At 41.8% G+C, this 26508-nt stretch overlaps 3 protein-coding genes across 5 annotated transcripts in view; 2 read left to right on the top strand and 1 right to left on the bottom strand.

Moving 5' to 3' along the window:
• The window catches only part of LOC118309334 (potassium voltage-gated channel subfamily B member 1-like), a 34268-nt gene extending 21946 nt beyond the window's left edge, over positions 1 to 12322 (top strand). Inside the window, exon 3 of the mRNA XM_035631338.2 lies at positions 6348 to 12322. Within this exon, the coding sequence (XP_035487231.2) occupies positions 6348 to 8207 (1860 nt within the window). The 3' untranslated portion in view covers positions 8208 to 12322. The remainder of the gene's footprint in view (positions 1 to 6347) is intronic.
• Positions 12323 to 13944: 1622 nt separating this feature from the next.
• LOC118309335 (retinol dehydrogenase 10-B-like) lies at positions 13945 to 17436 on the top strand. Its single transcript, XM_035631339.2, has 5 exons — positions 13945 to 14512; positions 15550 to 15648; positions 15771 to 15916; positions 16009 to 16140; positions 16653 to 17436. Exons 1-5 carry the CDS (start codon positions 13967 to 13969, stop codon positions 16771 to 16773), a joined length of 1044 nt encoding a protein of 347 aa, XP_035487232.1. The 5' UTR covers positions 13945 to 13966; the 3' UTR covers positions 16774 to 17436.
• Positions 17084 to 26296, bottom strand: cse1l (CSE1 chromosome segregation 1-like (yeast)). Of its 3 annotated transcripts, none has more exons than XM_035631336.2 (25): positions 26184 to 26296; positions 25284 to 25376; positions 24994 to 25136; positions 24301 to 24402; positions 24067 to 24212; positions 23886 to 23976; positions 23631 to 23738; positions 23216 to 23308; positions 22954 to 23121; positions 22747 to 22876; positions 22528 to 22593; positions 22048 to 22250; positions 21853 to 21937; positions 21583 to 21644; positions 21365 to 21501; positions 21018 to 21121; positions 20824 to 20921; positions 20565 to 20715; positions 20275 to 20483; positions 19671 to 19768; positions 19488 to 19573; positions 19240 to 19321; positions 18606 to 18752; positions 17883 to 18114; positions 17084 to 17756 (listed from the first exon to the last, which is right to left on the bottom strand). In XM_035631336.2, exons 2-25 carry the CDS (start codon positions 25366 to 25368, stop codon positions 17667 to 17669), a joined length of 2916 nt encoding a protein of 971 aa, XP_035487229.2. In that variant the 5' UTR covers positions 25369 to 25376; positions 26184 to 26296; the 3' UTR covers positions 17084 to 17666. The 3 variants fall into 3 exon arrangements, with proteins under 3 accessions (XP_035487229.2, XP_035487228.1, XP_035487230.1); XM_035631335.2 differs by having other exon boundaries at positions 26163 to 26283; XM_035631337.2 differs by lacking the exon at positions 26184 to 26296 and adding an exon at positions 25911 to 25931.
• Between the last annotated feature and the right edge of the window lie 212 nt (positions 26297 to 26508).

Genomic DNA, 26508 nt, shown 5'->3' with positions numbered 1-26508 from the left:
CAAAGCCTGTCATTATTGCTATTATTGTTGCTTCTTCTTCTCATGTTTTTTTTTTTGTCATTTTGTTTTCCAAGCTTTTCTATATAGTCCAAAAGTTCCAGTTGTTATTAGTTCTTACTAGTAATTCTATAACAATGTGTATTAGATAAATAATGATCTACTAGTGCGATGCTAGAATAAAACAATGTTAAACGATCACCTACATTTAGAAATTAATTCAAACAAAACTGTTACAATATTTATGTAAATGAGTATCAATACTGTATGAAAAACTTCAGCGGACCTCTCCGTGATCGTTGCAGGATTCCTCCGGCCATGCTTTGTTTGAGGGAGTTAAAACACTCAACAAGCAGCAGCCTGTCAGTGAGTCAATAGAGAGACACGGTGGGCGGACAAACATTGTTCAAAACCACAGAACTGTATTTTAGATTCTGAGGAAGTTTCCAAGTATACCAATGAGACCAGATAATCTCGCCATTATTTACAGAGAATGACAGAACACGCACAACTCAAATATTTACCTTTGAGGCAATCTTCCAGCCATAGAAAAAAAGGGATTATCAAGTTTCTTAAAGAAAGATTTGGAAGATCACAATGACAGAGCAAATTTTATAGGCTGATTTTAAAGTCTGGTGATTTTATGTTTTTTTTCACTGCCATTAAGACATCCCATAACACTTAATGAATTGATCCTGTTTGTGTAAACAAAGCCTAGATATATATTCTCCTCGGTGCCACAGAGCTCCATCAACACATCACTGACTGCCACTGGGTGACATGCAGTATTCCTTCATTATGAGGAACATGGGCCATCTAGTTAACTTAGCATCAATCTCATACACAACATCCTGCTGCTGTAAATACTCACCAGAGCAACGAATGCACTTTGCTATTGTTTCAGTAAGTTTGATAAAAAACTACAGGGGCCAACTGTTTTATGGAGTAACAGGCTTGAGACCCATGGACAGGGAAGGGAAGTTGGAAACTGCAGAGAGACTTTTGGTAGTAACTAAAACATTACATGTTATCAGCCTTGTCCTTTCTGCTCAAATTGCTCAAACAGAAATAACAAGGAGAATTGTATGCACAGGGATAAACTGTAATAACTTTATGTATGAGGGCAGCAGGTGAGAGTGGTTTTACCTCACCGTCATCCCTATGTGGAACTTTCCAAGCTGACTGTGACTCCGGGGAGGAGGTGCTTCCAGCTGCACGAGGCTTCTCCATTTAGACCAGTGAGGAAACACTTCTGCATTTTTCTCTGGCAGGGTAATTCCATCCAGTTATTCCACGCCTCTAATAACACACACGCACACTGTAAATGACAGAAGGAACTACAGCAGAACCACAACAGAGTCTGCAGGAGGTAGATCAGCTGTCAGGGCACAGGGCCAGACACCATTTACTGGCAAATCATAGAGGAAGTAGTACAATCGGAGGATCAGAGGTGCCATCTTACACCCAACATGTCCACAGCAAATAGAGTGAGTGAGTGAGTCACTGTCGGACATAATTCCTCCATTGATTCCTCTCTTGTAGTGACCAGTGTTGGGCAAGTTACTTCAAAAACGTAATGCATTATGCATTACTTGTTACTGTCATTTCAAAGTAATTCGTTACATTATAATATTACTGTATTTGAAATGTAAGGCATTACACTACTATTGCATTACTTTTAAGTTACTCTCACCAAAATAACTGGAAATATGGATTTCTTAAGCCCAGTGACAATTAACCTGTTGAGGCAACGATAGCTTGCCTTGTCATTGCTTGTCGCGGCGGGGATCTTGCCGACAAGTTTTCTGAAAGCTGGAGAATCCACTGTTGAAAGCGGCAGCATAACTTCAACGACATACTCTGCCACGAGTCTCCTAACATCTTGAGGTTGAAGTGGCATCGAATGGGAAAACGTTAATTTTAATTTGTTAATATTCTTCATGTCCTTGTCTCTGACAAAATGAAAGTAATGGGAGTATGTCCATCTCGCGAATGTACTGTCTACTGCTGCCGCAGTCATCATCTCTTCAAGCATTAACAACAGGAAGTACCTTAGCTTCTAGGCGCGGATGTTGCGAGGATTATTCTCCTCTGCTGATCTCACAGAGTTTTTGGCGAATCTGTATAAAAACAAAACACCACTTCATTTCGGGTTAAAATGCATTGTAACGCGCGTTACTAAGATTTGTACCGAGTAAAATATTACCTTTTTTGTGTGTGTAATGCCTTACGTTTCTGCGTTACAGCTAAAAGCAATGCATTACAGTAATTACATTACTTTTGTAACGCGTTACTCCCAACACTGGTAGTGACAAGGGCAAACCCATTTACGGTGACGACGAACCAGGAGAACCAGAAGTGAATCAACATTTCACACAGTGTGCCGCAAACCCTGAATCCCATCTGGCAACAACAATACTACTTTGTTCAACGTGTCATTTATTTACCAGCCCAAATGTCACATGTGTGTCTTGTATTTCACTTTTCATTTATTCCTAACATGCCTCCAGTCTTGACCTGACTCTCTTCTGCCCTCTCCCGTCTGTCTTATCTCTTCCGTCTCTCCTGATTTATATGACTTTAAATATTCCATGATGTAGAGCTCATGATTCACCAATTATTAGACATTGTAAGAATTTAAATCCTCTGACAAAAAAAATGAACTTTTCCAAAATGTGTCATTTCTGCTTTGAGATATTATGTAAATCTGCTGACAGCACATGGAAGGCACTATTCTGGCTTTATTTCACAGTTATTAACATTCAATCAAAAAACCCACAGGAAAAACACTGAACATGATATCACGAGGAAATATCTCCACTACTCTTCGGCCGTATGGATTGCTGTCAAACTGTGGTACATCCTTGGTTCCCATGATAATCCTACTGACTTTGAAGATCCCTGCACGTTCGCATTTGTGGCTTACAGTGAAATTCTCTGCAACAATTGGCTGGATTGCCATGAAATTTGGTAAAGACAGTCATTTTGCCCTCTCTCACTCCGTCAATCTCTTTGGATGTAATGTTGTCGGTTATTTGCTAAATACCCACAAAACGAATGGCATACCAATTATTCTCAGCTGTACAATGTGTTTAGTGTTGATAAGCAAATGTTAGTGCTTATAGGCTAAATCGTGATGATGAAAATGTTTCTATGAATTCATGTCAATGCATCACTTTAAGTAATCGCCATTTAAAGTATTTTCTTTTTCCTTTGTGACATTGAGTTGGAGTAGGAAAAAAAAGAGTCAAAATAAAAAGTTGCAAGAGGAATAAAGACCCAGATAGCCCAAATGAAGACATGGCGCCCATCATTTGTGTGTTGAAAAAGCATCACCCGTCAAAATACACAGGGCCCTCTTTTACTCCTTACTGAGAAATAAGCGCAACCTGGCCACACACCAGGTAATTTTTTGGACTTCTAAGCATGATGTGATGCTCCCTCTCTGACAAACTTGCAGCAAAGTTTGCATGTAGAGAATCTCCTTCTCTGTCCAGTCCTCCTTTGATCAAGCGTGAAGCTGAGCTAACCTTGTGTGGGGAAGGCAGTGTGGTAACTAGGCTTCCTCTGCGGCTCTTGCAGTCCGTCATGGCCTAGCGAGCGCCCTGTTGACACACACATTGCTTGCACTTTAGGAGGCCTCCTGGCCTGCGGGGAAAGACGGTCTGGGGCTAATAACTGAGCTGGGAGTAAATTTGAGTGTGTGTGTGTGTGTGTGTGTGTGTGTGTGTGTGTGTGTGTGTGTGTGTGTGTGTGTGTGTGTGTGTGTGTGTGTGTGTGTGTGTGTGTGTGTGTGTGTGTGTGTGTGTCTGTGTGTGTATGTGTGTGTGTGTGTGTGTGTGTGTGTGTGTAAGGGTTGTGTAGAAGTAGCAGCAGCCTTTAATCAGATTCAGTTTATGCACACAGGAAGTGAGGCACACTGTTCCCAGCTACACAAAGACATTTTCTATTCAATTTCCTAACTTTTGAGACCTTGTCATCACATTGCCTACGCAAGGAAAATCGCCAATTTCTTTTTCAGACCGGGTTTACCTCATTCCCTGTGTGTCACGGATTTGTCACTGTGCAGTGTCGACAGACGAGACTTTCCTCTCTTAATTTGTGTGTCTGTGGTGAGATCACCTCCCTGTAATCTCCTCTCTAGCTGAACTCTGGTTGGCACACTTCCGTGGCGGAAGGTGAGGAGGTATGTGGGGCTAGTAGCGTTTGGGCTGTTCCTCACTCAAAACCCGGGGGTTCAGTTTCAACGCTGCCTTTTGTGTTCGGCGTGATTAATTAGCCATGCTCAGGCCTGGTCAGTGCGTCAAGCTAGATAAGCCTTGATCTGATGGGTGTGATTCCCACTTGCCACTGCCTCCTGCTTCCTTTGCTGCTAAATCAATGCTCACAATGAGTAGCTTCCTTTTCCTTTAAACTATCTGGCCTCCACATCTGCATACACCCTAAAAAAAGCAACTCTGACTTTAACCTGTTGCTATATATATATATAGATATATATATATATATATCTATATATATTCCACTAATGGCTATTATTTGTGAGTTTTCATCCATCACTTCGTGTCTTTTGGGATCCAGACCAGGGGACAGGCTATTTCAGGGAAAGGCTGTGAGAGTTTAAAAAAAAAAATTGCCTGCCCTTTAATTCACACTCACAGCTGAACTATTTCTGTATGTCTGCTGAAGTTGAAATGTCTTTCCTCTTGTCTTTTTCCTGTCCTCCTCTTACCTCCCCCACAGTTGAGGTTTCTGTGCTTTTAGTCTCTCTCCTCAAAGGCCAAGGTGTACAAGCAGTCACCTGTCAAGATTAATAAAAGCTTACGGCTGCAGACCGGTACCAGGGAATAATCCTGCTCGCTACTGGCATGGGACACAGCCGCCACAGTGACCTTGTGCTGGATTTCACACTTACTCTAGGACAGGAATAATAGGTGTGGCACACCTGCACACCCACAACTATGCCGCCTTTGTAATCCCCAGCACTATGGCCGGACCCTATTACACTCAGCAGATTATATCATTAGTTGTTGGCTCAGTTGGCTCAAACCCTCTGTTGACCAGCAAATAGGTGCTGGTCAAGTGAATCGGGCAGACAGGATTTCCATTGTGAGACGACCAGCTTCTCAAAACATTTTGCAATGGCAGGTGTCAGTGCAACCGGGCGGAAATCGTTCAGTTCCTTGGCTGTGGAATGTTTAGGCACAGGAGCAATGGTGGCAGATTTAAAACTGTCGGGGAATGTTGAAAGGGCTAGAGACATGTTAAAGATGTCGGTGAAGACATCAGCCAACTGCTCTGCGCAGGCTCGTAACACACGTCCGGGAACTTCATCAGGGCCAGCAGCTTTCCGAGCGTTCACCCTGCTCAGGATGTCGTCATCATGAAGAAAGTAGCCAGAAAAGTTAACTGGGCCATGAACCTATATCAGCAGAAAATGTCATCACTAGTCCAGACATTTTGTCAGTTCTGAAGCGCATTTTAAAAGAGGCAATAATTTTGTGCTCCAAGTGGTTCCAGTTGATATTATTGTTTGGTCACTGTGGTAAATCGCTGCATTAACAATACGACAGTATGGTACTTTTCCACAGAGCTTTCCATCACTCAACGCTATTTTCTTCCCTGTTTTGGTCACACAATGGGTGACTCAACTTAAACCATGTCCCAGTTGCCAAGAGAATCAATTCTTATAGGGGACCAATATCATCGCAGATGGTGTCATTTTCTATGGTCATTACACTCTGAAATTCAGCTTTAACATCATAATGAGAAGTTAAAGCCAAAAAGTTCTCTATTTCCACTTTAACAACACAAATGACACCACACCAGATTGACACACTTTATTTGAACTCCCATCATGTAGTTCAAGGACAGTCCACAGCTAATTTAATACTAGTTATCCTCTTTTATGTTCCCCTATACCCTACTTTTCAATGCTGCAAAGTGCAGAATAAATTACCCATGTATATGTATGATTTGTGGCACATGGTGGCAAAATACTGCTTGGGTCTACTGTTCCTGTTTGTTGTGATCATGATATCAACACTTATTTCCTGAAATAAAAGCTTAACGTGTTTTTGCCATAAGTACAATGAAAAGATAAAAGAGCCTCACACAAACACAAACATCATCAGCAAAATTATGAACTGATGATCAGACTGAACATTGTTCTAAAGTCATTTCTATTGTGTTAGTATGCATATACCTTGCATCTGGAAACCAAATGGGAAACCAATAGTCCGACAATGTTTTCCCAACCAAATAGAACTAGATTGGTAAAAACATTGGGGTCTACTCCCCTAATACTATTTTTTTTTTAATCTTTAAAATCTTTTTCCCTCTGTGTTTTCCAGATCCTGGCAATTATCTCCATCCTCTTCATTGTGCTGTCCACCATTGCCTTGTCTCTGAACACCCTTCCAGAGCTGCAGGACATAGATGAATTTGGTCAAGCCACAGACAACCCGCAACTGGCTCATGTGGAAGCTGTGTGTATTGCCTGGTTCACCATGGAGTACCTGCTCCGTTTCCTGTCCTCTCCCAACAAATGGAAGTTCTTCAAGGGTCCTCTGAATATTATTGACCTGCTGGCCATCCTGCCATACTACGTCACCATCTTCCTAACAGAATCCAATAAGAGTGTGCTGCAATTTCAGAACGTCCGTCGTGTGGTTCAGATTTTCCGGATCATGCGGATCTTGCGTATTCTGAAGCTGGCTCGTCACTCCACAGGTCTTCAGTCTCTGGGCTTCACTCTTAGGCGAAGTTATAATGAGCTGGGCCTGCTCATCCTTTTCTTGGCCATGGGCATTATGATATTCTCCAGTTTGGTGTTCTTTGCAGAAAAGGATGAGGAAGACACCAAGTTCAAAAGCATCCCAGCTTCTTTCTGGTGGGCTACCATTACTATGACCACAGTAGGCTATGGAGACATCTACCCAAAAACATTACTGGGAAAGATAATTGGGGGTTTGTGCTGCATCGCTGGTGTACTGGTGATAGCCCTGCCTATCCCCATTATTGTAAATAACTTTTCTGAATTCTACAAAGAGCAAAAGAGGCAGGAGAAAGCCGTTAAAAGAAGGGAAGCTCTGGAGCGAGCAAAGAGAAATGGCAGCATTGTCTCTATGAACATTAAGGACGCATTTGGCCCCAGTGTAGAGCTCATGGATGTAATGGTGGAACAATCTGATGAACAAAAGGAGAAGCTGCATGATAACCATGTGTCTCCTCGTCAGCAGACAGGGACACCCAAACTTACTTCACAGATCAGCCACAGCAGCCCCATGAAGACCCTTGAGTCAAGCTACCAAGAGCAGACCAAGCCCTCTGGCAGTCCTCAGCATCTAAGTGTGCAGAAACTGGAGGAGATGTACAACAAGATGGCCGTAACTCAGTTACAACCCAACCTCAACAGCAATGAAAAAGAGCCGCTGTCCAAAGTAGTTAGGCAGAGAGCTGAATTTGAGATGGGAAACATGGCTAATGAAGCCATCTCAAGCACAGCAGGGGCAGTAACAGATATGAGGAGCATGTCCAGCATTGACAGCTTCATCAGTTGCACCACTGACCTTCCTGAGAGCTCTCGCTATTCCCACAGCCCCAATAGCAACATGCCAGGGAGGGTTAGCGCCAATCCCCGCCTGGAGCCCACTTTGGAGAATGAGCATGAAGGATCCCAGGGTACCAATACACCTCAGACAGGACAAGGCGCTAAGCCCAGACCGTATTCTGACAGCCGCAGAGGAGTGCGCTTCAACAACCCACACAAAAGCCACCTGCTCAAGGTCAACTTCAGAGAGGGCGAGGATACAGGGACCGGGGCCCTTTCAGACAGCTCGTCAGTCCAGAGCCCAGAGGTGTCCGTCTACACAACTGCCAGCAGCAGGACACCCGCCAAAAGCCCAGAAAATGTACGGCCCGGCATCTTCACATTCCACGACTCGTCCATCAATAAGTTCATTGATGCTGATACAGATGAGGAGGAGCACCTGCATGATGGTTCAGGCACAAATCCATCCCAGAGACTCCTGGAAAAGGCCAGCCCCAAGTTTAACCATCACTCCAGCTTCCAGCAGGGGTCCAGCCACACGGAGGGCCTCCAGAGTAGGCTTGGTAACAGCACACTGCCATCAGAGGGGCAGGAAAACCATATGACTCAGACCCTTCAGGCAGAGAAGAGTCACTCAGATGCTCAAAGTTACAATAAGTGAGAGACCATAGAGGAAAGAAACAGGAGGGGAGGATAAAGGGGTATTGGAGAGTAAATATGAAGCCCAGTGAATTTCCCCAAAATATGAAAAGCACTGAAAACATTTGCAGGAACATGAATAAATTAAATCATTTTAGAAGATGGGAAAGATTGTTGTGTTCTGCCCTTAGACTTTTCTGACCAAGGACTCCTTAAAGAACTTGCTTAGCAGAAGATTCTGATCTAAGAGGTGTGATAATTTTTACTGTTAATACATTTGTTTAAGCCCATATTGTCATCTAAAAAAAAACGTGAGTACAGGATAGGATTTTTTGTCATCAAAAATCTATTTTTTTCTGATATTCCTGGATAAAGCCACAAGCAAAGTCTGTCCAATAAGTAGCAAACCACCAAGGGCATTAAAATGTGGCAACTGGGAAACTCATTCAGTTGAGATAACTTCAAATCACTATGTTGTAGTGTAACGGGGAAATATTTTGAAGTAATGAATATAAATTTTATAATTATGGCATATAAAACATGTTGGGGATAATGTATGTTTTGCTTCCTTCAACGTCCTTCCTCAAAACTGGTCTTAGTCCAAGTTGTGTCCCATGTTTGATGTTTGTGTTTGTATGAGTGAGATGCACGGACAGAGGCACTGAGACGAAGAGCACATTCGTCCGTTGCCTTAAGTGTGAACTTGAGGATAATCAAGTGTTTCAGACTGTTTCGTTTCACCAGGAGTTTAGTGTTTTGCTCGCTGATATTTTTTTATTACACAGAATACATTTAGACAAAACAGAGGGACACCGTTGAGGCTGCATCCATCCATTTCCCTTTGGTTCCCATCGTGCCCGACTGCTGGAAAGACAGAGCAACTTAACTTGAAGAGGATTTTTAAAATGAACACGGGGGGGAAAAGGAACCGTTTATTCTTCTTTGTTTACGTATTTTGTTTGTTTCTAAATGTCTGTGTGTGTCCCTCCGATTGGTGTAATCAGAGTTCATTTTTAAATCTTGAGGGAAAAAAAAGTCTTGTGCTATTTCAAAACTTTCACAAAGGTTTTTCAAATGCGTTTTCATTCCTCTTGTAGCTGTTCTGATGAAACCTAACTTTATATTAAATAACAGAGCTTGTAAGTATCAGCTTAGCCGAAAAGACAACTGCAAATTACAAAGATTGTTGAAGGAGTGTGAATATTGTACATGTTAAACTACAAAAGTAGAATATTACTAACATACACATTTATTGTACAAGGGAAAGAATGGAAATAATTTATATTTTTAAGATATTTTCTAAACGAATGGACTCTTAGACAAAATATATTGTGCTAATGTCATAGATTTAGATTATGTACTGCGTTATTTTGATGGAGTTGCATTTATTAGACAATATAATATGGTAGATGAATTTGTATTGTTTGCTACCGTCTCCCTTTAAACGTATGTTCCTATATCCTTTGTGCAATGTGAAGAACCAAAGAATTGTTCTTTCGGATAACTCATACAGATGATGTTTGAAATGTCAGCATTCCTTTTCTCAGCAGAATCTGACAGACTGTATTTCAGGGAGCCATGCCTGCTCATTCAGTTCGAACATGTACAGTAAGATGGAGAAGGCACAGATGACAGGACCAGCATCTGAGGGAGAAAGCTGTTGACGGAGGATCCCCCAAAAAAAGAAGGAAAATGAAGACGGAACACAGCACTTTATTTTACATCCATTTAAAAACCTAATCTGATTATTTACACACTGTGGATCTTGAAAAGTGGTTTCGCTTCCAGAAATCCAAAACATTAAGCTTGTGTGAGTTCACATGACATCTCTTACAAACATAAAACCACCTTGCAGCTACACACAGCTCGTCGCGCTGGCACACAAACAGCATGGAGGTACGTTGTGTCTGCAGGCCACTTTATTTCAACCAAACATCGTGCATCCTGCATTTCGGTGTGACTTGACTCCAAACATGTGACCAACCTGGGTGTTGATCATCTGGTGCTCTCCTGCCCTTTCTTTCATTAATAATGCAAGCATAGTTTTACAACATCATCATCTTTACAACATATCATGCAAGCATGCTACAAAGCATGTCTTTTTTGGGGAGTAAAGCTTCATGCTTAAAAGGTAGTACTAACAATGGTTGTTTGCAATCATTAGACATAATATGAGTTAGATATTTCTGTGCCTTTGCTTTAACAAACGCCTGCCCCCTCACTGAATCTGTTGAATGGCAATTAAACAAACTGTGCAGTAAATAAACACACGGAGAACTGTGTCATTGTGCTGTCAGACTTCCTCTCATGTCTTTCCTGTGCACATGCACCATAATGCATATACATGAAAAAATCCAATCCCCAAATACAAACAAGTGCAGACTCACTCAGTCAATTGAATGGACACTGTTTCCATGGTGATGGTTGAGATGACTGGATGTCTCATTTGATGCAAGCCAGTCCACATACTGTAATCTGACGAGGTGGAGTCCTTAAGGACTCAGAAAACATATTGCAGATGCTTACACGGTTTATATTCTGTTCACACATTCATTCATCCCCTTTTAATTCCCCTCCTCCTCACCTGTGGCTTCGGCCCGCTGAAGCCTGAATTATTAAAGACATGTTGTGAACAGAAAACCAGATTTGGGGCCTTTCGTTCATCATCCCTTTATTTAACCCTGTATTTTTCATAGAAAAATGCGCACATTGCAACAAAGTACAAAAAGAGCAGAGACCACTGACCACTGCAGCGTACGTCTGAAACTATCGGAGCTGTTGCTATGATGTGTATGTTCACTTCCGCTACATGCCCCCATGAAGGAGTGTGAAATGTGAATGGAATAGGAAGAGGTGCGGTGTGTGACAGGGAGAGCAGTGCTGTCAGCATGATTACAACTGACATCCCTAATGATGGCCGTAGCACTCTGCTCCCTCATCTCATGTCCAACTTCAACACAGAGATGATAAACTTTCAGTGCACAGTTTGTGAGCTTCTTTGATCTTGTGAGACGGTAAAGGATTCCTCAGGCAAGGAAACCGCCATGATATTCTGTCAATGAGAAACAAGGAGTGACCTTGTGCTTCTTTTGCACGGAATAAAAAAGAAAAGAAAAAGTGGCAGTTGGGTCAAGACGTCCTTTTGTGGATTTGTTCATTTCTGCGTTTCTATGAATATCATTTGGGCGTGCACAGGGAGAGTATGTCGGTCAGCAGGAAAAGCTCAGTTACAGCCATGGATTTGGTCAGATGGTTTCACCGAGGAACAAACTCTGTAACTAAAGAGTCTTGCAAAAAGGGGGAGGCTCACAGGAAACTGTGCAAACAGTCACTGGTGACGGGGATTTGTTGCAGCCCAACGCTTATTGCAGCACAATAATGGGAGAAAAATGTCAAATTGACAAATCGTCATGTGACTCTCACTGTAAGAATCATAAGAAAAGATTAGATGGATAAAAAAGGGGGGAGGGGTGTTGCACAGTGAAGAGAGAAGATTCATTAATATTCATCACACAACAGTCAGACATGCGGATAATACTGATACATCTTTGGAAGTGAGCCTCTCATCATAGTGGACTTACTACAACAAGCCATAGTCTATTTGAATGGTTCAAACTAGTTTCTCTGTTGGATGCACGTCAACAATGTCCTTATTGCTTTTTATACCTTTTCTCGTCTTCTGAACTGCACTTTATTTATTTTCTGAATCAACTCTCTACTGTCTAGCATCCATCAAAATAAAAAGAATGTCAACATACAACAACTAGACATATTGGTTCAAACACAATATTCAAAAGCACAAGTTACTACGCTATTAAATAAACATTTTCTTCAAGCACAATATGCCACTGAAGAGGTTTGAGCCAAATGCAGACAAACTGTTATTCAAGTCTGAGACTCTTCCCTGCTGCCCGAACTGTGTCTGGAGAAATGTTTGTTTTGTAAAGTTTCATACTATGTACCAGTCGACCTTGTAGAATATTCTCTTTGGTTTCCTGTTGTTCAACGCATGTAGCGCTATATGAAAAACTTTGTCAAACTGAACTTGAAAATATCATATATATAGGAAAAATGTCTATGATGAGCAATTTTGAAGCAATTTTACTGACTGATGCTTAATAAAAGACAATAATCCAGCGTTGGCCCTACGAGCTTTACTTTAACCCCCGGAATGTTTGTTTTTTTGTCTTTCATAAAACTACTGAATACATAACAGCAGGAATGTGATACATGAGAGCCAGCTGCAGATTGTGAGATTGTGCAAGGACCGAGCTTGTGATTTTTTTGAATGTAGACCTTGGACAACAGCGCCCTCTGGTGTTCTGCATGAAACAAACAAATATGAAGATCAATACCAAAGATAACCCCCAACAATAATCAGCTCCAACCCACTAAACTTTGACATCATAACAGATTTACAGTGTGACGGCTGTTTTCACCACTGGTTTGCGCTGTAACATCCTAATTTGTCCTGGGTTTTGTGTCGCAAGTGCAGTTGTTCTGTGGAAACACAACAACAATGTCAAAATGTAACAAGACAAAACTATTTGCAGTGATTAGGGATTTTGTGCACACGTGCTAAGCAGTTTATCAACTTAACATTGCAGTCAGAGTTGGATAATCCACCTCACATCATGGATCAGAAATAACTTTCTGCAACAGATGCGAGGAATGTCCACGTAATAGATGACCAGTCTTGGGTAAAATACTTGCGTAAAGTTTACTGGGGTCAGTTGTGGCTTAAAAGTAATGAGGTTATTTTTTACATCAGTGAATATTGTTCATTTCAAGCAAACTCTGAGAGGAAAAAGAGAAAGAGGAGGGGACCAAAGTACAGAGAAGTTAAGCCTTTCAGCTCCGTAAATGCATCTTGTGAATCAACATATGAGAAAGGAGAATGTGATTGGTTTACTGCATGAACAAATCACAATGTTACAGCTGGAACAGAATAGAAAGGAAAGCACTAATAAAACATGAATAATAAAAATGAAAGTGAGTGTGGAAAAAAAGAAGATTTAAAAGCCTTTGTTTAAAAATGACTGGCACCTTCACATATTAGGATATAGACTCAATAAAATCCTCTGACAGCAGGAAAACTGCTCCAAACCTTTCACATTTGTTTCAAGTCAGTGTAAAAACTAAAGTACAAATTAAAGTAACAGGTTGGTCAGGTGTGAAGCGATTCCGACCTATAGTGTTTCCAGTGTGATAGAAAACTAAATCCGCCGTCTTGTTCTGTGAAAAACCAAAATTGAAAAATTGTGAAAATGTGAACCTTGATGAGAACAAACAGCCTCAAAGCTGAGGTACGACTATGCACCTGGGATTAGTGGTCAGTTGGGTTCTTATGAAGCTAAAGCATCAAAAACACAAGGTTGTCCAGAAATAGATGCGGCTGCAGAATGTTTGTGTTTGTGAATGTTTGTTTCCGAGCATGAATTTGAACTGGCACAGTAATAATAAGATGTATGTAACGTTATAATGTGGCCTGCCCTGGATGCATGTCATTCAAAATAACACCTTAAAGTCTATACATCCTGGGATCTATGCTGGCATATGTGGCCTAGACATACGAGGAGTGAGGTCGTGTTGTTGCACAAGTCCCTATGAGGTTGATATCAGTGTCCCATGCAGACTTTGGCTCTGTTATCTTAATCCCCCTCCGGAACGAAATTATGAATGTGGGGGCGTTATTCTCCCAGCTCCCCGGTCATTCGACAAAGAGCCCGTGGATTGGTGGCCTATGGCAACCACCAGTCTGCCTCCTAATCCGGCGCACACATGTTATATAAAATCTCCATCCAATCCCACGTCACCCAGAGGAACAACTACTCCAAAGCCCGTCGGTCTGCAGGGCGCAGAGGAGCAGGAGGCATCATGATCGTTCTCGTGGACCTGCTGCTGATGCTCATCGACCTGACCTACTCCATCCTGGCTGCGGTCGTCCAGACGTTCGTCCGGCCGAGGCTCAAGTGCATCGACGGGGAGCTCTGTCTGATCACGGGGGCCGGGGGCGCGCTGGGTCGGCTGTTCGCCCTGGAGTTCGCCAAGGAGGGCGCGCACCTGGTGCTGTGGGACTGCAACACGGCCGCCAACGAGCGGACCGCCGAGCTGGCGCGGGAGCTGGGGGTCCGCGTGCACGCGTACACGGTGGACCTGTCGCGGCGCGCGAGCATCTACGAGGCGGCGGAGCGGGTGAGGGCGGAGGTCGGGGACGTGTCCATGCTGGTGAACAACGCGGGCGTGGTGGCCGGCCGGAGGCTGCTGGACTGTCCGGACGAGATCCTGGAGAGGACCCTGCTGGTCAACTGCCACGCGCTCTTCTGGGTGAGACGTGCCACACGACGGGCACTGGCGAGCCGTGAAACTCTAGCACGAGTTGCACAGACGCCGGTGGGACGCGGCGCGGCGACGCGCCTGACATGAGTTACATAACGGCCAGTGTTTGCGCACTGATGTGTGAAGGGATCAGAGCAGCCCGTGGCACGACAGCACACCAGGGATGCCCTTGTGTGTGTGTGTGTGTGTGTGTACCTCATCCACAGAATAATAGAGGTCTGCCATGCACCAGTAAAGAGATCATGTGATTCTGCGCTTGATCCTCTTACAGCCCGAGTCTCATGCCTATACAGTAAAAAGCTAAGCTCATTAGCATCAAATATATCTCACACATATGCATTGTTGGGTTGTTGTTTTTGTGTGAATGTGCCTTCCACACTCTAGATCACTTGATGGCTAAGTAGGCAGCTGCACCCCAACCTTTTAATCCCAACGGCCCTGTGCACTGTGCAGTTTGGACAGTTTCAATACATCACAGGCCCAGCTTTGAACTTTAGGGAAAATGAATCATATCACGGCAGTATGATCTTAAAGATCCTACAAATACATTTTGATCTTTAACAATAATAGTAGAAGGACCCACCATACAGCAAGACTTGTGCATGGTGGTGCACATATCCGTATGCAAAAAAAAAAGAAGATGACTTCTGTGAAGTCTATGAATCAATTTGTGTTACACAAACATATAGGATTAATCTTTGAGAGCTTAAGACAGAGCCGGCTATAAACGGGTGGTGACAGGCCTCTGTCCTCTCACTTTAGATAGAGCGGATGGATGGAGCGATGGACTTTATTGGGAAATTCCAGGGCCTGCATATTTCTTGACAAATGTTTGTGTGAGCAGACAGACACAAATGGGGAACCTGGGGCCAAACATGATTCTCTGCAGGTCCAATCAATGAAGTAGCCAGTCCATTAAGAAAAATACCATGCAGTCTGAGTCAGTTACATTCTTTTTGAAAAGGTGCCCAGTGTTGCCCTGTGAACGAGTCTGATTTTGAACATTTGATATCATGTTTTAACAGATGACAAAGGCCTTCCTGCCGCAGATGAAGGCAAAGAACCATGGTCACATTGTGACCATTGCCAGTGCTCTTGGACTCTTCAGCACAGCGTGTGTGGAGGTAAAAACCAACGACTTCCTCAACCACAAACTGAACACACGCACAGATCCTACAACAATCCATTTAAACGCACATGATGCTAACTGACAACTCATTTAAATGGCATCTACTTTCTCCTCCAGGATTACTGCGCAAGTAAATTTGGAGCTGTCGGTTTCCACGAGTCACTGACACACGAGTTACTGGCAGACGACCTGGATGGCATCAAAACTACTTTAGTCTGCCCGTATATTGTAGACACGGGGATGTTTGCAGGCTGTGAGATCAGGTCAGAAACCATCAGTTCAAATTTTCTGGATGGTAGCACCGGATTAAAAAAACAATTGATTTTATATTTTCCACTTCTTGTGTATTTTGCAGAAAGGAGCTCAGAAGTCTAATCCCACCTCTGCAGCCCCTCTACACCGTGCAGCAGTCCATGAAAGCCATTCTAGCTGAACAGCTAATGATCTGCATTCCTCGCATCATGTACATCCCCTTCCTCACACGAGCGTAAGTTATATATGAAACATGTAAAATGACATTACATTATATCAATTAAGCAGACGCTTTTGACTTATACGACTTTACAATAAGTGCATTCAACAACGTAGATATTACCCAAAAGTTAAACAATCAATAGACAAACATTTGTCAAATAGGCAAAAAACAGCTTCAAGTGCTCATTTTAGATTCTTTTTTCATATAAACCTTAAGTAAAATATAAACCATTTAAACCAGAAGCAAGACATTCAATGCAGAGCTGTAACAGGTAGTCGATTAGTAATCGATTGCTAAATTAATCGTCAATTATTTTGATTAGCGATGAATCAGTTAAATGTGAATATTTTCTGGTATCTTTGCGCATCTATGACAGTAAACTAAATATCTTTGGTGTGTGGAAAAAACAAAACATCATCTTTGGGTTGGCATTTTTTACCATTTTATGTATCTCACAACTAATCGAGAAAAAAATCATCAGTTGCAGCCCTAATTTAATGTCTATTTTGTTTCCCCGTCCCTAGGTTGCTACCGTGGGAGGCAAACTTGGCAACATATCGCTTCATGGGAGGTGACAAATGTATGTTACCCTTCATCAAGAACGTTGAAATGAAGACCTCAAACGGCGTTATAAATTCCTCCTAACACTTTTCTGTCTTTAAACAATGGAGCAATCCACACACCAAAGGTTCATACTGTATATTCTTAACATGAATTATTTGAAGGGAGACAATATCTATGCGCATCTGTGTTCTCACCAGGTTGCATTGTAAAATAATTCACAGCAATATTTTACAAAGTGATTTTTACATAAACAATGGTTATAACATAAACAATGGTTATTTCCAGTAACAGTATACGTAAATAACCAAGTTGTTCACTTCTACACTAGGGGGCAGTAAAATTATAAAGCCATATATATTTTTAAAAAAACTGTGAAGAGACTGCAACAGTACAAGATCTATACAAGTGCCTCTTTTTATTCACATTAACAAACAGAACCAAAGACTAGACAAAAACAAATCTACAGGAAACATGCCATGGAAAAATATTAAGCATTGTGTTCAAGCCAGACTACAGTCTCCAGAACCACAGAAAGGAATTCAAACATACAAAAAGAAATCCCTCCCATATGAATCTGATGTTTAGCATTCCACAATACTGTTGAATTTTACCTCCACTGCTGCTGCTGTTGTTGTTGTTGGAAAATAGATTGACAATTGTATCAGAGGATGATATCTTGTTCGCCTTTTGTTAAACGGCAAACAAAGGGTCCAAACACAAAACAAAGTAATTCAGTGATGTCAATGTTTTGGTCATGTCTTTTTTAAAAACCCCTTTTAAAAAAAAAATTCCATCTGAGTACACACCCCAAATTCAGGCAAACTGATTATTTTTCTAGCAAATCCGTCAACTGTCAAGTCAAACCAAATCTGTAAAGTTCAGCTGAAGCAGGTCTGTTGCGTGACCCAGGGCCTGTGGCTACTCCTGCAGTGTATGTGTGGTCTCCTTGTAATGTGAACACCATCACATCAGTTTCAAACCAACTGCACCGTGGCTGCCTGTAAGTATCCCTGCAGGTACTGGAGAGCCTCTGCATTCAGACTGGTGCTCAGCATCGAAGGAACCTGCACCACAATAAATGAGATAAGGAAAAAAAAAACAATCGTTGATTTGCTTCATCTTCACTGTTCTTTTATTTTAAACCTAACTAAAACAAGTCAAGGTCATTGCTTGTGCACGTTGAAACATACCCTCCCCGGACAGGCAGTAGAAAGCTTGTGGAGTGACTGTGCCAGCAGGATCTTGGGGTTGCCGACAGCGTCTCCAATCGGGTCGTGCTCCTTCTTCCCGGCAAAGGCCAGCTGCGAGAACGCCGTCTGGTACCCGGGTGTGTCTTCGATGTCGATGAAGTGCTCGTCGTCTGGTATGCTGTCGTCTTCTGGTAACTCGAACAGACCGATGAGGGCTTGGAGCAGTGGGGTCCTGAACAGAAACGTGAAAAGTCCAAATGACTGCCATCAGTTTTAATCAGGACGACAAAATAACCAGCCACCTGCCATAAAATATATGAATTACAAGAGCATATATGACTTAGAGAAATGCTACCACATCAAACTTGTTGAAGTGCCCATATTTTGGCCATTTATAGATTCATAATTTTAATTTGGGGTTCAACTAGAAAAGGTTTACATGTTGATATATTCAAAATACACATCATTTGTCTCTTACTGTATATTGCTCCTCAAAATGTTTTAATGGTTAATAATGTTAACAGCCATTCACAACTTCCTATAGAATAATATAAATGCTGGGTTAGATGGGACTTGGATGAAATGTTCCAATGGTAATTGGAGATTTCTTCTCAGTTTTAGCCAAATTTTAATATTAAACTACAGTATATGCACTTTAAATATAAATGATGCAAGTAAAGTAAGCAAGAAACTGGTTGTGTTTCCATCAGGCCACTTTCGTACCAGATTTTCGTGTACTCCGTGTCCATCATCGCAGGGCACTCGGTGAGGACTTTGGTGATGCCAACAGCACAGATCTTCTTCTCAACGGCTCCAGAAACCTTCTGAACCTCTGGAACAACTATTTTTTCCAGCACCATTCCAAACATTCTGCAAAACAAAACAGGATTTATATCCACTGGAGATGTGCAAATACACTGGGGTTGTGCTCACTGTGTTGTGGGGCATATTATCCTGTAGACAGGATCAAGGAATAAGCATAATCATAATTAATTCTTTTCATAGGAAAAAGAGAGAAGGTGTAAATAAATTCCACTACAATGGATAACAATATAACTCAAAACATTAATAGGAAAGCTTGGCTACATGTTATTATTAATGTTACCTAATATTATTGTTGTGATGAATTCTTCTGGCCACAATAATCTGATAATGTTAAAGTCCTCCGTGGAACATTTCTTTAAATTATGTCCTGGAACAGCCAGTTTATAGTATTTTGAGCATTATGGTCAATATAAATTATCAGGCTCAAACCGTCTCACTGCTGCACTGATGGAGGAATCCACGACATAAGTGCAGTCAGGTGTCTGTGTGCTTTCTGTTAAGATTGTGTGGTTTATTTTGAAAATTCACTTACTTCGGTTGGATGCTGTCAAAAATCTCCTGCAGTGCAATGGCTCCATATCTGACACTATACAAGTTGATAAACACCAAGAAACCTGAAAATAAGAAAATGAAAGAAAACTTTTCACACTTAAAACTCAGACAGTAGCTAATAATATGAGCGACATCACACTCTTACAACTTGTAGAGAATGTGTTCGGTCACTGACACTGGTCAACAGATGAATTGGTCTAAATGGAATGGTGAGATAATGGTACTAACTCTTGATGAACTTGGTGGTTTTGGAGCTTTGGAGCCTCTGGAAGAGCAAAATGAAGATCTGTTTCCTGTACTGAATGATTGACTCTCTGAGAAGAGAAAAGTAAAACATGTCACGACAAAACCCAATGAATTTCAGCAGGTACCGCATTTCATTACTGGTCAAACAACTAAAAATCGACTTACGGGGGCATGTGCTCTATGATGCTGTTGAGAAGGTAAAAACCTTGGTGGTCATTGGCCTTAGAAGCAATAAGCTTTTGGAAAACTCCAAGCAAGCCAGGCTGAGGAGGAAAAATTAGATTGTAGTGTGAAAACTCTTGTTACAGTGAAGAAAATGGATCAGTGTTGTCAAATGCAGACAAGTAAAACATTAGCTGTGTCCCAACAAGTCAGGCACTGCCAACTTTAAATGCTACATTTGGAGACCGATTGCATCACAGCAGCACTACTAGGCTTAACTGTTTCGAAGGCTCTTTCAAATGCCATGGACAAACTCATCCTTCCATTCCAGAGCAACTAAGAATCCAAACGGTCAATCCTTCCCGACCCAACCTATCCCAGCATACATTGCACGCCGGTAAAGAACTTCTCTGTTTGGTGGGAAACTGCAGCTGTAACTATAGGAGTTGTGATAGGAGTAAAGGCGGAAACATAGGAAATTCGCCTTAGACCAGACCATGTCATTTCAGTTGATCTTAGGCCACCTGCCTTTGTGAAACTCGTCCTCTGAAGGATGCAGCCTCTGAAAAAGGGACACACCTATCTGCATTACACTGCTGACACCTACTATTTTATCTGCAGCAGAGTTGGCAATCGTGGCACCTCCTTTCTCCAGGTAAGCCTGGAGCAGGCGCACCAGAGGGGGTATGTTTCCTGTCCGTTCCCAGAGCACCGGCTGCAGCAGGTGAGGGAATAAAGCCATGTAGGAAGAGGGAATAGAGTTGTCGTGGATCTCTAAGAGGAGAGACATCACCTGGAACACGTATGGAAGAAACTCTGTAATAGAGGACACAAGGAGAATAAGTTGAACACATCGTCCACATTAAGATGAATCAAGTTCAAAGGTCAATGACGCACCCTGGACATCATTCTGAAGGATTTCAGTGAAGACCGGGAAGAGAGCCTCCTCGAAGCTGCTGACAGTAATGGGGTTGGCCTTGCAGGTGATGCGGACAGACAGGCACAGGGACTCGAACAGGTAGTGGTTGAAGTGGGGCTTGCTGGGATTCTGAAAAAAAAAAGGCGAAAGACATTAGAAGAGTTGACACGTGTCCATTAAATAAGCATCCTGGTAAAATCTACTTGTACCCATGAATAATTTCCAAGTGTGGATTACCTTGCTGACTGCTAGGAGTTTATGAGTAAGCTGACCAATCAGAGTGGGAATGTACGGAACAATGGCATCTTGTAGCAGGGAGAAGCTGCGCATGATGGCTATAAAAAAAAGGGTTGTGATGAGACAACTTATAACTTTGGAAATAGTCTGACACTGACCATTAATGGAGAGCATTTATGGAAAGTTAGGTTTACCTTTCATGATGTATTCATTTTCTACAGAACCAGGAAAAGCCAGTGCCTTGAATAAATTGTTGAGCAACTGTTCAATGAAAGGTGCCATCTCTACAGGAGTGATGCTGAAAAATAGAGAGAAAATTATAAAATAATTGGCTGGTACCGACCGATGGATTCATGGATGGATTCAGATTGTTCCCACGCTGCCATGTTGTTTTAACTCTTCACTTTTGTACAATGAGAGTGAATGTAATTTATCATTAATTCTGTGGGACGAAAAGAATATAAATCTCAACTCATTTTGAATGTGATTCATGCTCAATGACCTAAAAAAATATACATGATACAAATGGGTCGATACTCACAGTGTGGTGTTGTTGGGGCCTCTCATAGTGAACAGTCTCTCCAGAGCATGGGCAGCGTAAGTGTGCTCCACTGTGCTCTCTGCCTGCAAGTGAGTTATCAGTAGAGGAACGGCCTGCAGCAGCTGCTCCTTCGGAAGCTGACGGACAGAGGAAGTCGAATGAAATGTATGTTTTTTCCCCCCCTACTAAAAAATGTTGTAGAAAGCAATAGGTCATACCTGGCTTCTGAAGATCATGACGTACTTGATAGCATCTGCCTTCAGCACTGGGAACTCATTAACTACAAGGAATAGAAGTGCTTGATGTTAGTTTATGTCAATTCACAAACATTAATTTCAACACATATGCAAAACACATTTAAAAGCCATGTCAGCTGCCTTAAATTGACAATGATTTATTTAAAAAAAATTAAGACAAAGCCAGCTGTTTTTACACAAGAGACATTTAGCAAATCTACAGTATATTGTGGTCTTAATGATTATTCTTACCATTGGGGGATTTTAAGTCTGAGAGGATGTGATTTACAAAGAATTCATTTAGATTCACCAACTCATTGGCTTGCGTTATCCCGTGCTAGAAAGCAAAAAAAAACAAAACAAACAACAGTGAAAAGGCAGTGAAAAAAAAATACCAATCAGTACATGAATTTATAAAAACTCTCTAAAAATTTATCTCAACCATACCTTCTGTGTCTGGGCTTTAGACGCAAGTGATGTGACCAAATAGATGGCGGCATCTTTGTGTTTCCAGTTCTGCCCAGGGTTCTTGGCGAACTCTGCTAGCATCGAGTTCACATAGCCAGAGAAGATCGCAGTGACGGGGCCCTCGAAAAACTTACAAAGACCTCTCACCAAGTCACACGCCGCCCTACGCCGAGTGTCGATGTCTGAGGAAGGATGAAATAAAAGGTTACTGATGGCATGGTTTTGTTAGCTATTGAGTTTAAGCAAGGTTGTGTGGAAATCTATAAAAATTTTGGATGCAAACGTTCCAATTAACAAACTGTCAAATTAACTACGGATATGTAAGATTTCTTGTATTCCAAACAACAGTCCAAACAGTCAACTTGAAGGGCAGTCGTCATGTGTTATTAATAGTCTTTCAGTTTAATATGAGAATGATTCGCATATAAAGTGGTGATAATCAATAATCTCAATCGTTACCAGATCCTTCAAGGTCCCTTCGGATGTATTCCTCGGAGTTATCTTCAAAGGCCTCCTCATCTGCACCTGATTGGACATGGCAGGCAGGTAATCTGGTCGGTTTCACTCAGTGCATATTTACATTTTTGTGTCCAAGCAAGCAGAGCCCGGATTCAGTCAGTTCTCGATAACATTTACGGGTGAAGTCTGATGTCTCCCGAGAACATAGCATTTACTTACTTCTGAACTCCATGTTGGGCACAATGACCTTCTCGCAAATGCTAGTGAGTGTGTTCTGGTCCTCAAATAGATGTTTGTAGTGTGGCCTTTCACAGACCGAAGCCAAGAACTGGATAGCATTGCTTACAAGCTGTAACGAAGACGAGGTGTATTGTTAGAACGGGGAAAGTGAACTTCAAAATAGTGCATGAGCATCGGTGCTCTTACCAGGTCATATTTGACTTCCTGACCAGTAGAAACTAAAAGGTTCCAGATAGCAGTGACAAAGCGAGGAAGATACGGTTGGAACTCTTCATCATACTTCTGAGCGTAAAGAGCAGCGTTGTCGCAGATCTGAGACTTCAGGAGCTCTAGGAGACCTGCCTCCTCCTCATCCTAGAGAGGTATCACAACAGAGACACAGACAAATATTAGCAAGTGTAGCAGTTTGAAAAGTGAATGGCATGAGTAGAAAAGATATACAACTCACATCTGTTTGTAAAAGTTTATTATCCAAAGTCAGCAGGCCGTGGAAATTGGTCATCCAGGTTTCCATGTTGTCTTCAAAAAACTCTGGGAGGTCCTGTGTAATAATGTGGTCATAGGTTCACATCCAGGATTTCAGTGTATATGAATGTGAGTTAATGACTTATCAAACAAAGCTGACATAACCTCTATATGGAGACAATACAAAATGACACTTTTTTTGAAAATGCAATGTTCCAATGTTAAACATTAACTGTAAATTTTTTTATCCAATTGCATGTGCCAAACTGCAATCGTTGGTATTGACTTTTACAGCACAGCAAAAACAACAAAACATTCACTTCTTATATTACACAGGAGTGTTTGATGGGTTGAAAGAAACTGTCCAAAAGACCAAACTGAAACCAGATTCAACTGACCTGGAAGTTAAGACTGTAAAAAAGCTTGGAGATGAGCGTGAGGGAGGAAAAGAGGACCTTCAAGGCATTGATGTCTGTGGCATGAGTCTGACACAACTCAATAGTGGCCTGAAGCAAAGAAGAGAGAAAATGAAATATAACATTATCATAACCATGTCAAACATTTCAGTATTTGTTATATCAGACAAATATGTTGCTATAACAGCTGATGTAATTTCAAGTGTTGTGATAAATGCACTTATAGTCATTACAAACCTTGAACAGCTCTGTCAGGGGCAGCGCAAATGTGTCCAGCACGAGTTTGATCTCTGACCAAAGCTCATTTGATTTGAACTCATGGCGGTACCTTGAAAAAAAAAAAAAAAGAGAAGAAAAGATTTGAAAATTTCTGCATAAAGTTTATTGCAGTAAGTTTTATTTTAATAGCGAGTTCTACCTCTTGAAGATAGAATGTGCAGTACGAAGCACTCCATTAATGATGTGAAAGTCTCCACTTCCGAAGCGGGTCACCATCTCAGTTAGGAGGTCAGGCCATTTTTGAGGGAAATCTTCCCTCCCTATGATACTGATGGCATCACTCAACTGTGGAGACACATAACATTAACAGTGGCTTGTTTTGGAATTCACTTCAGACCCTTCAATTCAGATGCCTTGACATGCGAGGACAAACCTGTTTTTGAATCTGTTCCGGACTGCTTAGCATCAAATTTATGATGTTTGCCTTGACCGCGGTTCGGTCTGTATCAGAGATTTTGTTTGGTTCATCTTCGACCTTTTGGAAAACAAAAGCAAAAATACAGGATGTTCAGTTCTGTGCACAAGGATACTACAGCTATGGTTATATTCACAAATAGAATAAAAATGTTACACCTAGTTTGTCTCATTAAGTTGCTGGAACAAACTGTGTAGCGAATGAAATCTAATGCATCACCACAAACAGTCTAAACAAATACCACAGCTATGAATCAACACCTGCGACAAAACTGAAGAGTCTGCTTGAAACAGAGTTAAAACAGCAGGAGATTGTACAGATGTTTATGTTTTAGTGTTTGTTGTTTAAGGGTGAATGCAAAAGCATCACTAAACACACTGAGGGACAAGCCGTTGGACTGTGCAAATGTAAAACAACTTATCCCCAGATGAGACATCTTATAGCTTCCACTGTATTGTTTATCTGCATGAAAGACTACAAACAATTACATTATCTTTTTTCAAATGTGACAGCTGGTGCAGGATGTGACGACTGATTGGAACTGTGCTTTATGGACACAATCTGGACATACTGCATCCACAAACAAGTAGGTAAGTGCACAGTTAACAGCATGTGAACTTGTATCATATATAGCATCTTGTGGAGACTCACAATGCGCCAGTTTCTTTTGATGTAGTTCTTGAATGTAACAGCGGCACAGACGCGGATCACGTTGTCTTGAGACTTCTCCAGCAAAGTGAGAAGTAATAAGGGGTAGTTCTGGTTTCCCTCCACAGATTCGAGAAACTTTTCCGCTAAGAAGGAAAAAGGTGGAAGCAGGTGTTCAAGAGCAGATATTACACAATCTAGTGAATGCTTCATATAAATAGACCTTTGAGAACCCTTTGATATGACCTGCATCAAGATATGCGAGTCAATGCCATGTCTTGAGTCTGTATTACCTGGACGTCTGACAGCTGGGTCTGGGTCCAGTGTTTTCCTGAGGAACTCGGTGAGTGTTGATAGGTTAGCATCATTCAGTTCCATGCTCGTAGCTGAGGGCGTGAAAGAAAACCAGAGAGTGAGTGTCTGGCTACAATATGCTGAATAAGGGGAATGCTTTACTGCATAAGGTCGGACACTGACTAAATGCTGAGTAATACTGTACAAATAAATGATTGTAGCAAGATATAAAAAAAAAATTGGTTATGGGTTCCTTCAACTACACACGGCTTTCAAGTTAAGTACAACTGCCAAATGTAAACACTGTAACATTCCTTGCACTATTTAACAAGTCAGAAATAATCTTTACACTGAGTTTGCAACTCTTCTGCTAGTTTCAGTCATCCATGCTTCAGTCTGCCGTTACGTTAGCGTGTTAGCAGCTAACGTAGCTCGACTGGCATTAGCAACTTTGGCCCCGCTGATTCCAGATCTGTTTGAGCAGTCTAGCGCCTAAGCTAACAGGCTAAAGCCTGTCTAGTCCACAAGTTCAAATATAACCACATGGTGGTCGGGCTATCGCATGAAGTGGACCGTATATAAAGTTTCAGCTATAGTCAATGTGATAAATTACACTAGTCACGAACCAATCACACTATCTAAAGCGGCATGGAAAGCAATAACCCGGGTCCAGTCATTAGTCTGCTCCAGATGCCGATCTCCTCCAAGTCAGTCTGCTAATGTTAGCCCCTAGCATGCTAACGTGTCCTGTGCTAACCACAAACTTAGCAACTTAGCTTATTCCCAAACACTCCCCGTTTACTCGCAAAATACCGCATGCTCTATGGGCCAAATCAAATAAAGGTTTAAATCTCGCATTAGTGAACATGTTGACTTGCCACAGCGGTGGGACCTCTTACCGCTACAGGGAGTTTGAGCCGGGATGTGATGGGGAGGCACTAGGGTCCAACAGACGTGCTCGCAGTTCCAGCTTTCAAATGTCTGGAGCCAGAGGAACTGCGCGGTCAGTGTACTACGCATGCGCAGATGTCAGGTGAGCGGCTGTAAGACACACCCCTTCCTTGGTCTTTTATCAAATGCAGCACAACAATAGTAATCTGTAATCTGTAGTGGTATTTACTATTTACATTCAATAACCACTCCTTATTAAAGTTAAAGGTAATCAATCATCTTCACTATATTTAGACAGTAGAAAGTTATTTTTGATTTGCTTACTTACATGTG

This window comes from Scophthalmus maximus, chromosome 6 (genome assembly GCF_022379125.1).
Source record: "Scophthalmus maximus strain ysfricsl-2021 chromosome 6, ASM2237912v1, whole genome shotgun sequence".
Taxonomy (NCBI): Eukaryota; Metazoa; Chordata; class Actinopteri; order Pleuronectiformes; family Scophthalmidae; genus Scophthalmus; species Scophthalmus maximus.
The sequence above is the reverse complement of the archived record's forward strand: the minus strand, read 5'-3'. Positions and strand labels throughout refer to the sequence as shown.

What these genes read in the sequence shown, in the direction of transcription:
- LOC118309335 (XM_035631339.2), top strand. Translation starts at nt 13,967, where the DNA reads ATGTTATATAAAATCTCCATCCAATCCCACGTCACCCAGAGGAACAAC. An exon ending in ACTGCCACGCGCTCTTCTGG is followed by an intron (nt 14,513 to 15,549) that starts GTGAGACGTGCC and finishes ATGTTTTAACAG; the next exon opens with ATGACAAAGGCCTTCCTGCC. An exon ending in TTTGCAGGCTGTGAGATCAG is followed by an intron (nt 15,917 to 16,008) that starts GTCAGAAACCAT and finishes TGTATTTTGCAG; the next exon opens with AAAGGAGCTCAGAAGTCTAA.
- cse1l (XM_035631336.2), bottom strand. Translation starts at nt 25,368, where the DNA reads ATGGAACTGAATGATGCTAACCTATCAACACTCACCGAGTTCCTCAGG. An exon ending in TCAAAAGAAACTGGCGCATT is followed by an intron (nt 24,403 to 24,993) that starts GTGAGTCTCCAC and finishes GTTTTCCAAAAG; the next exon opens with GTCGAAGATGAACCAAACAA. An exon ending in TTTGACAGCATCCAACCGAA is followed by an intron (nt 18,753 to 19,239) that starts GTAAGTGAATTT and finishes TTTGTTTTGCAG; the next exon opens with AATGTTTGGAATGGTGCTGG.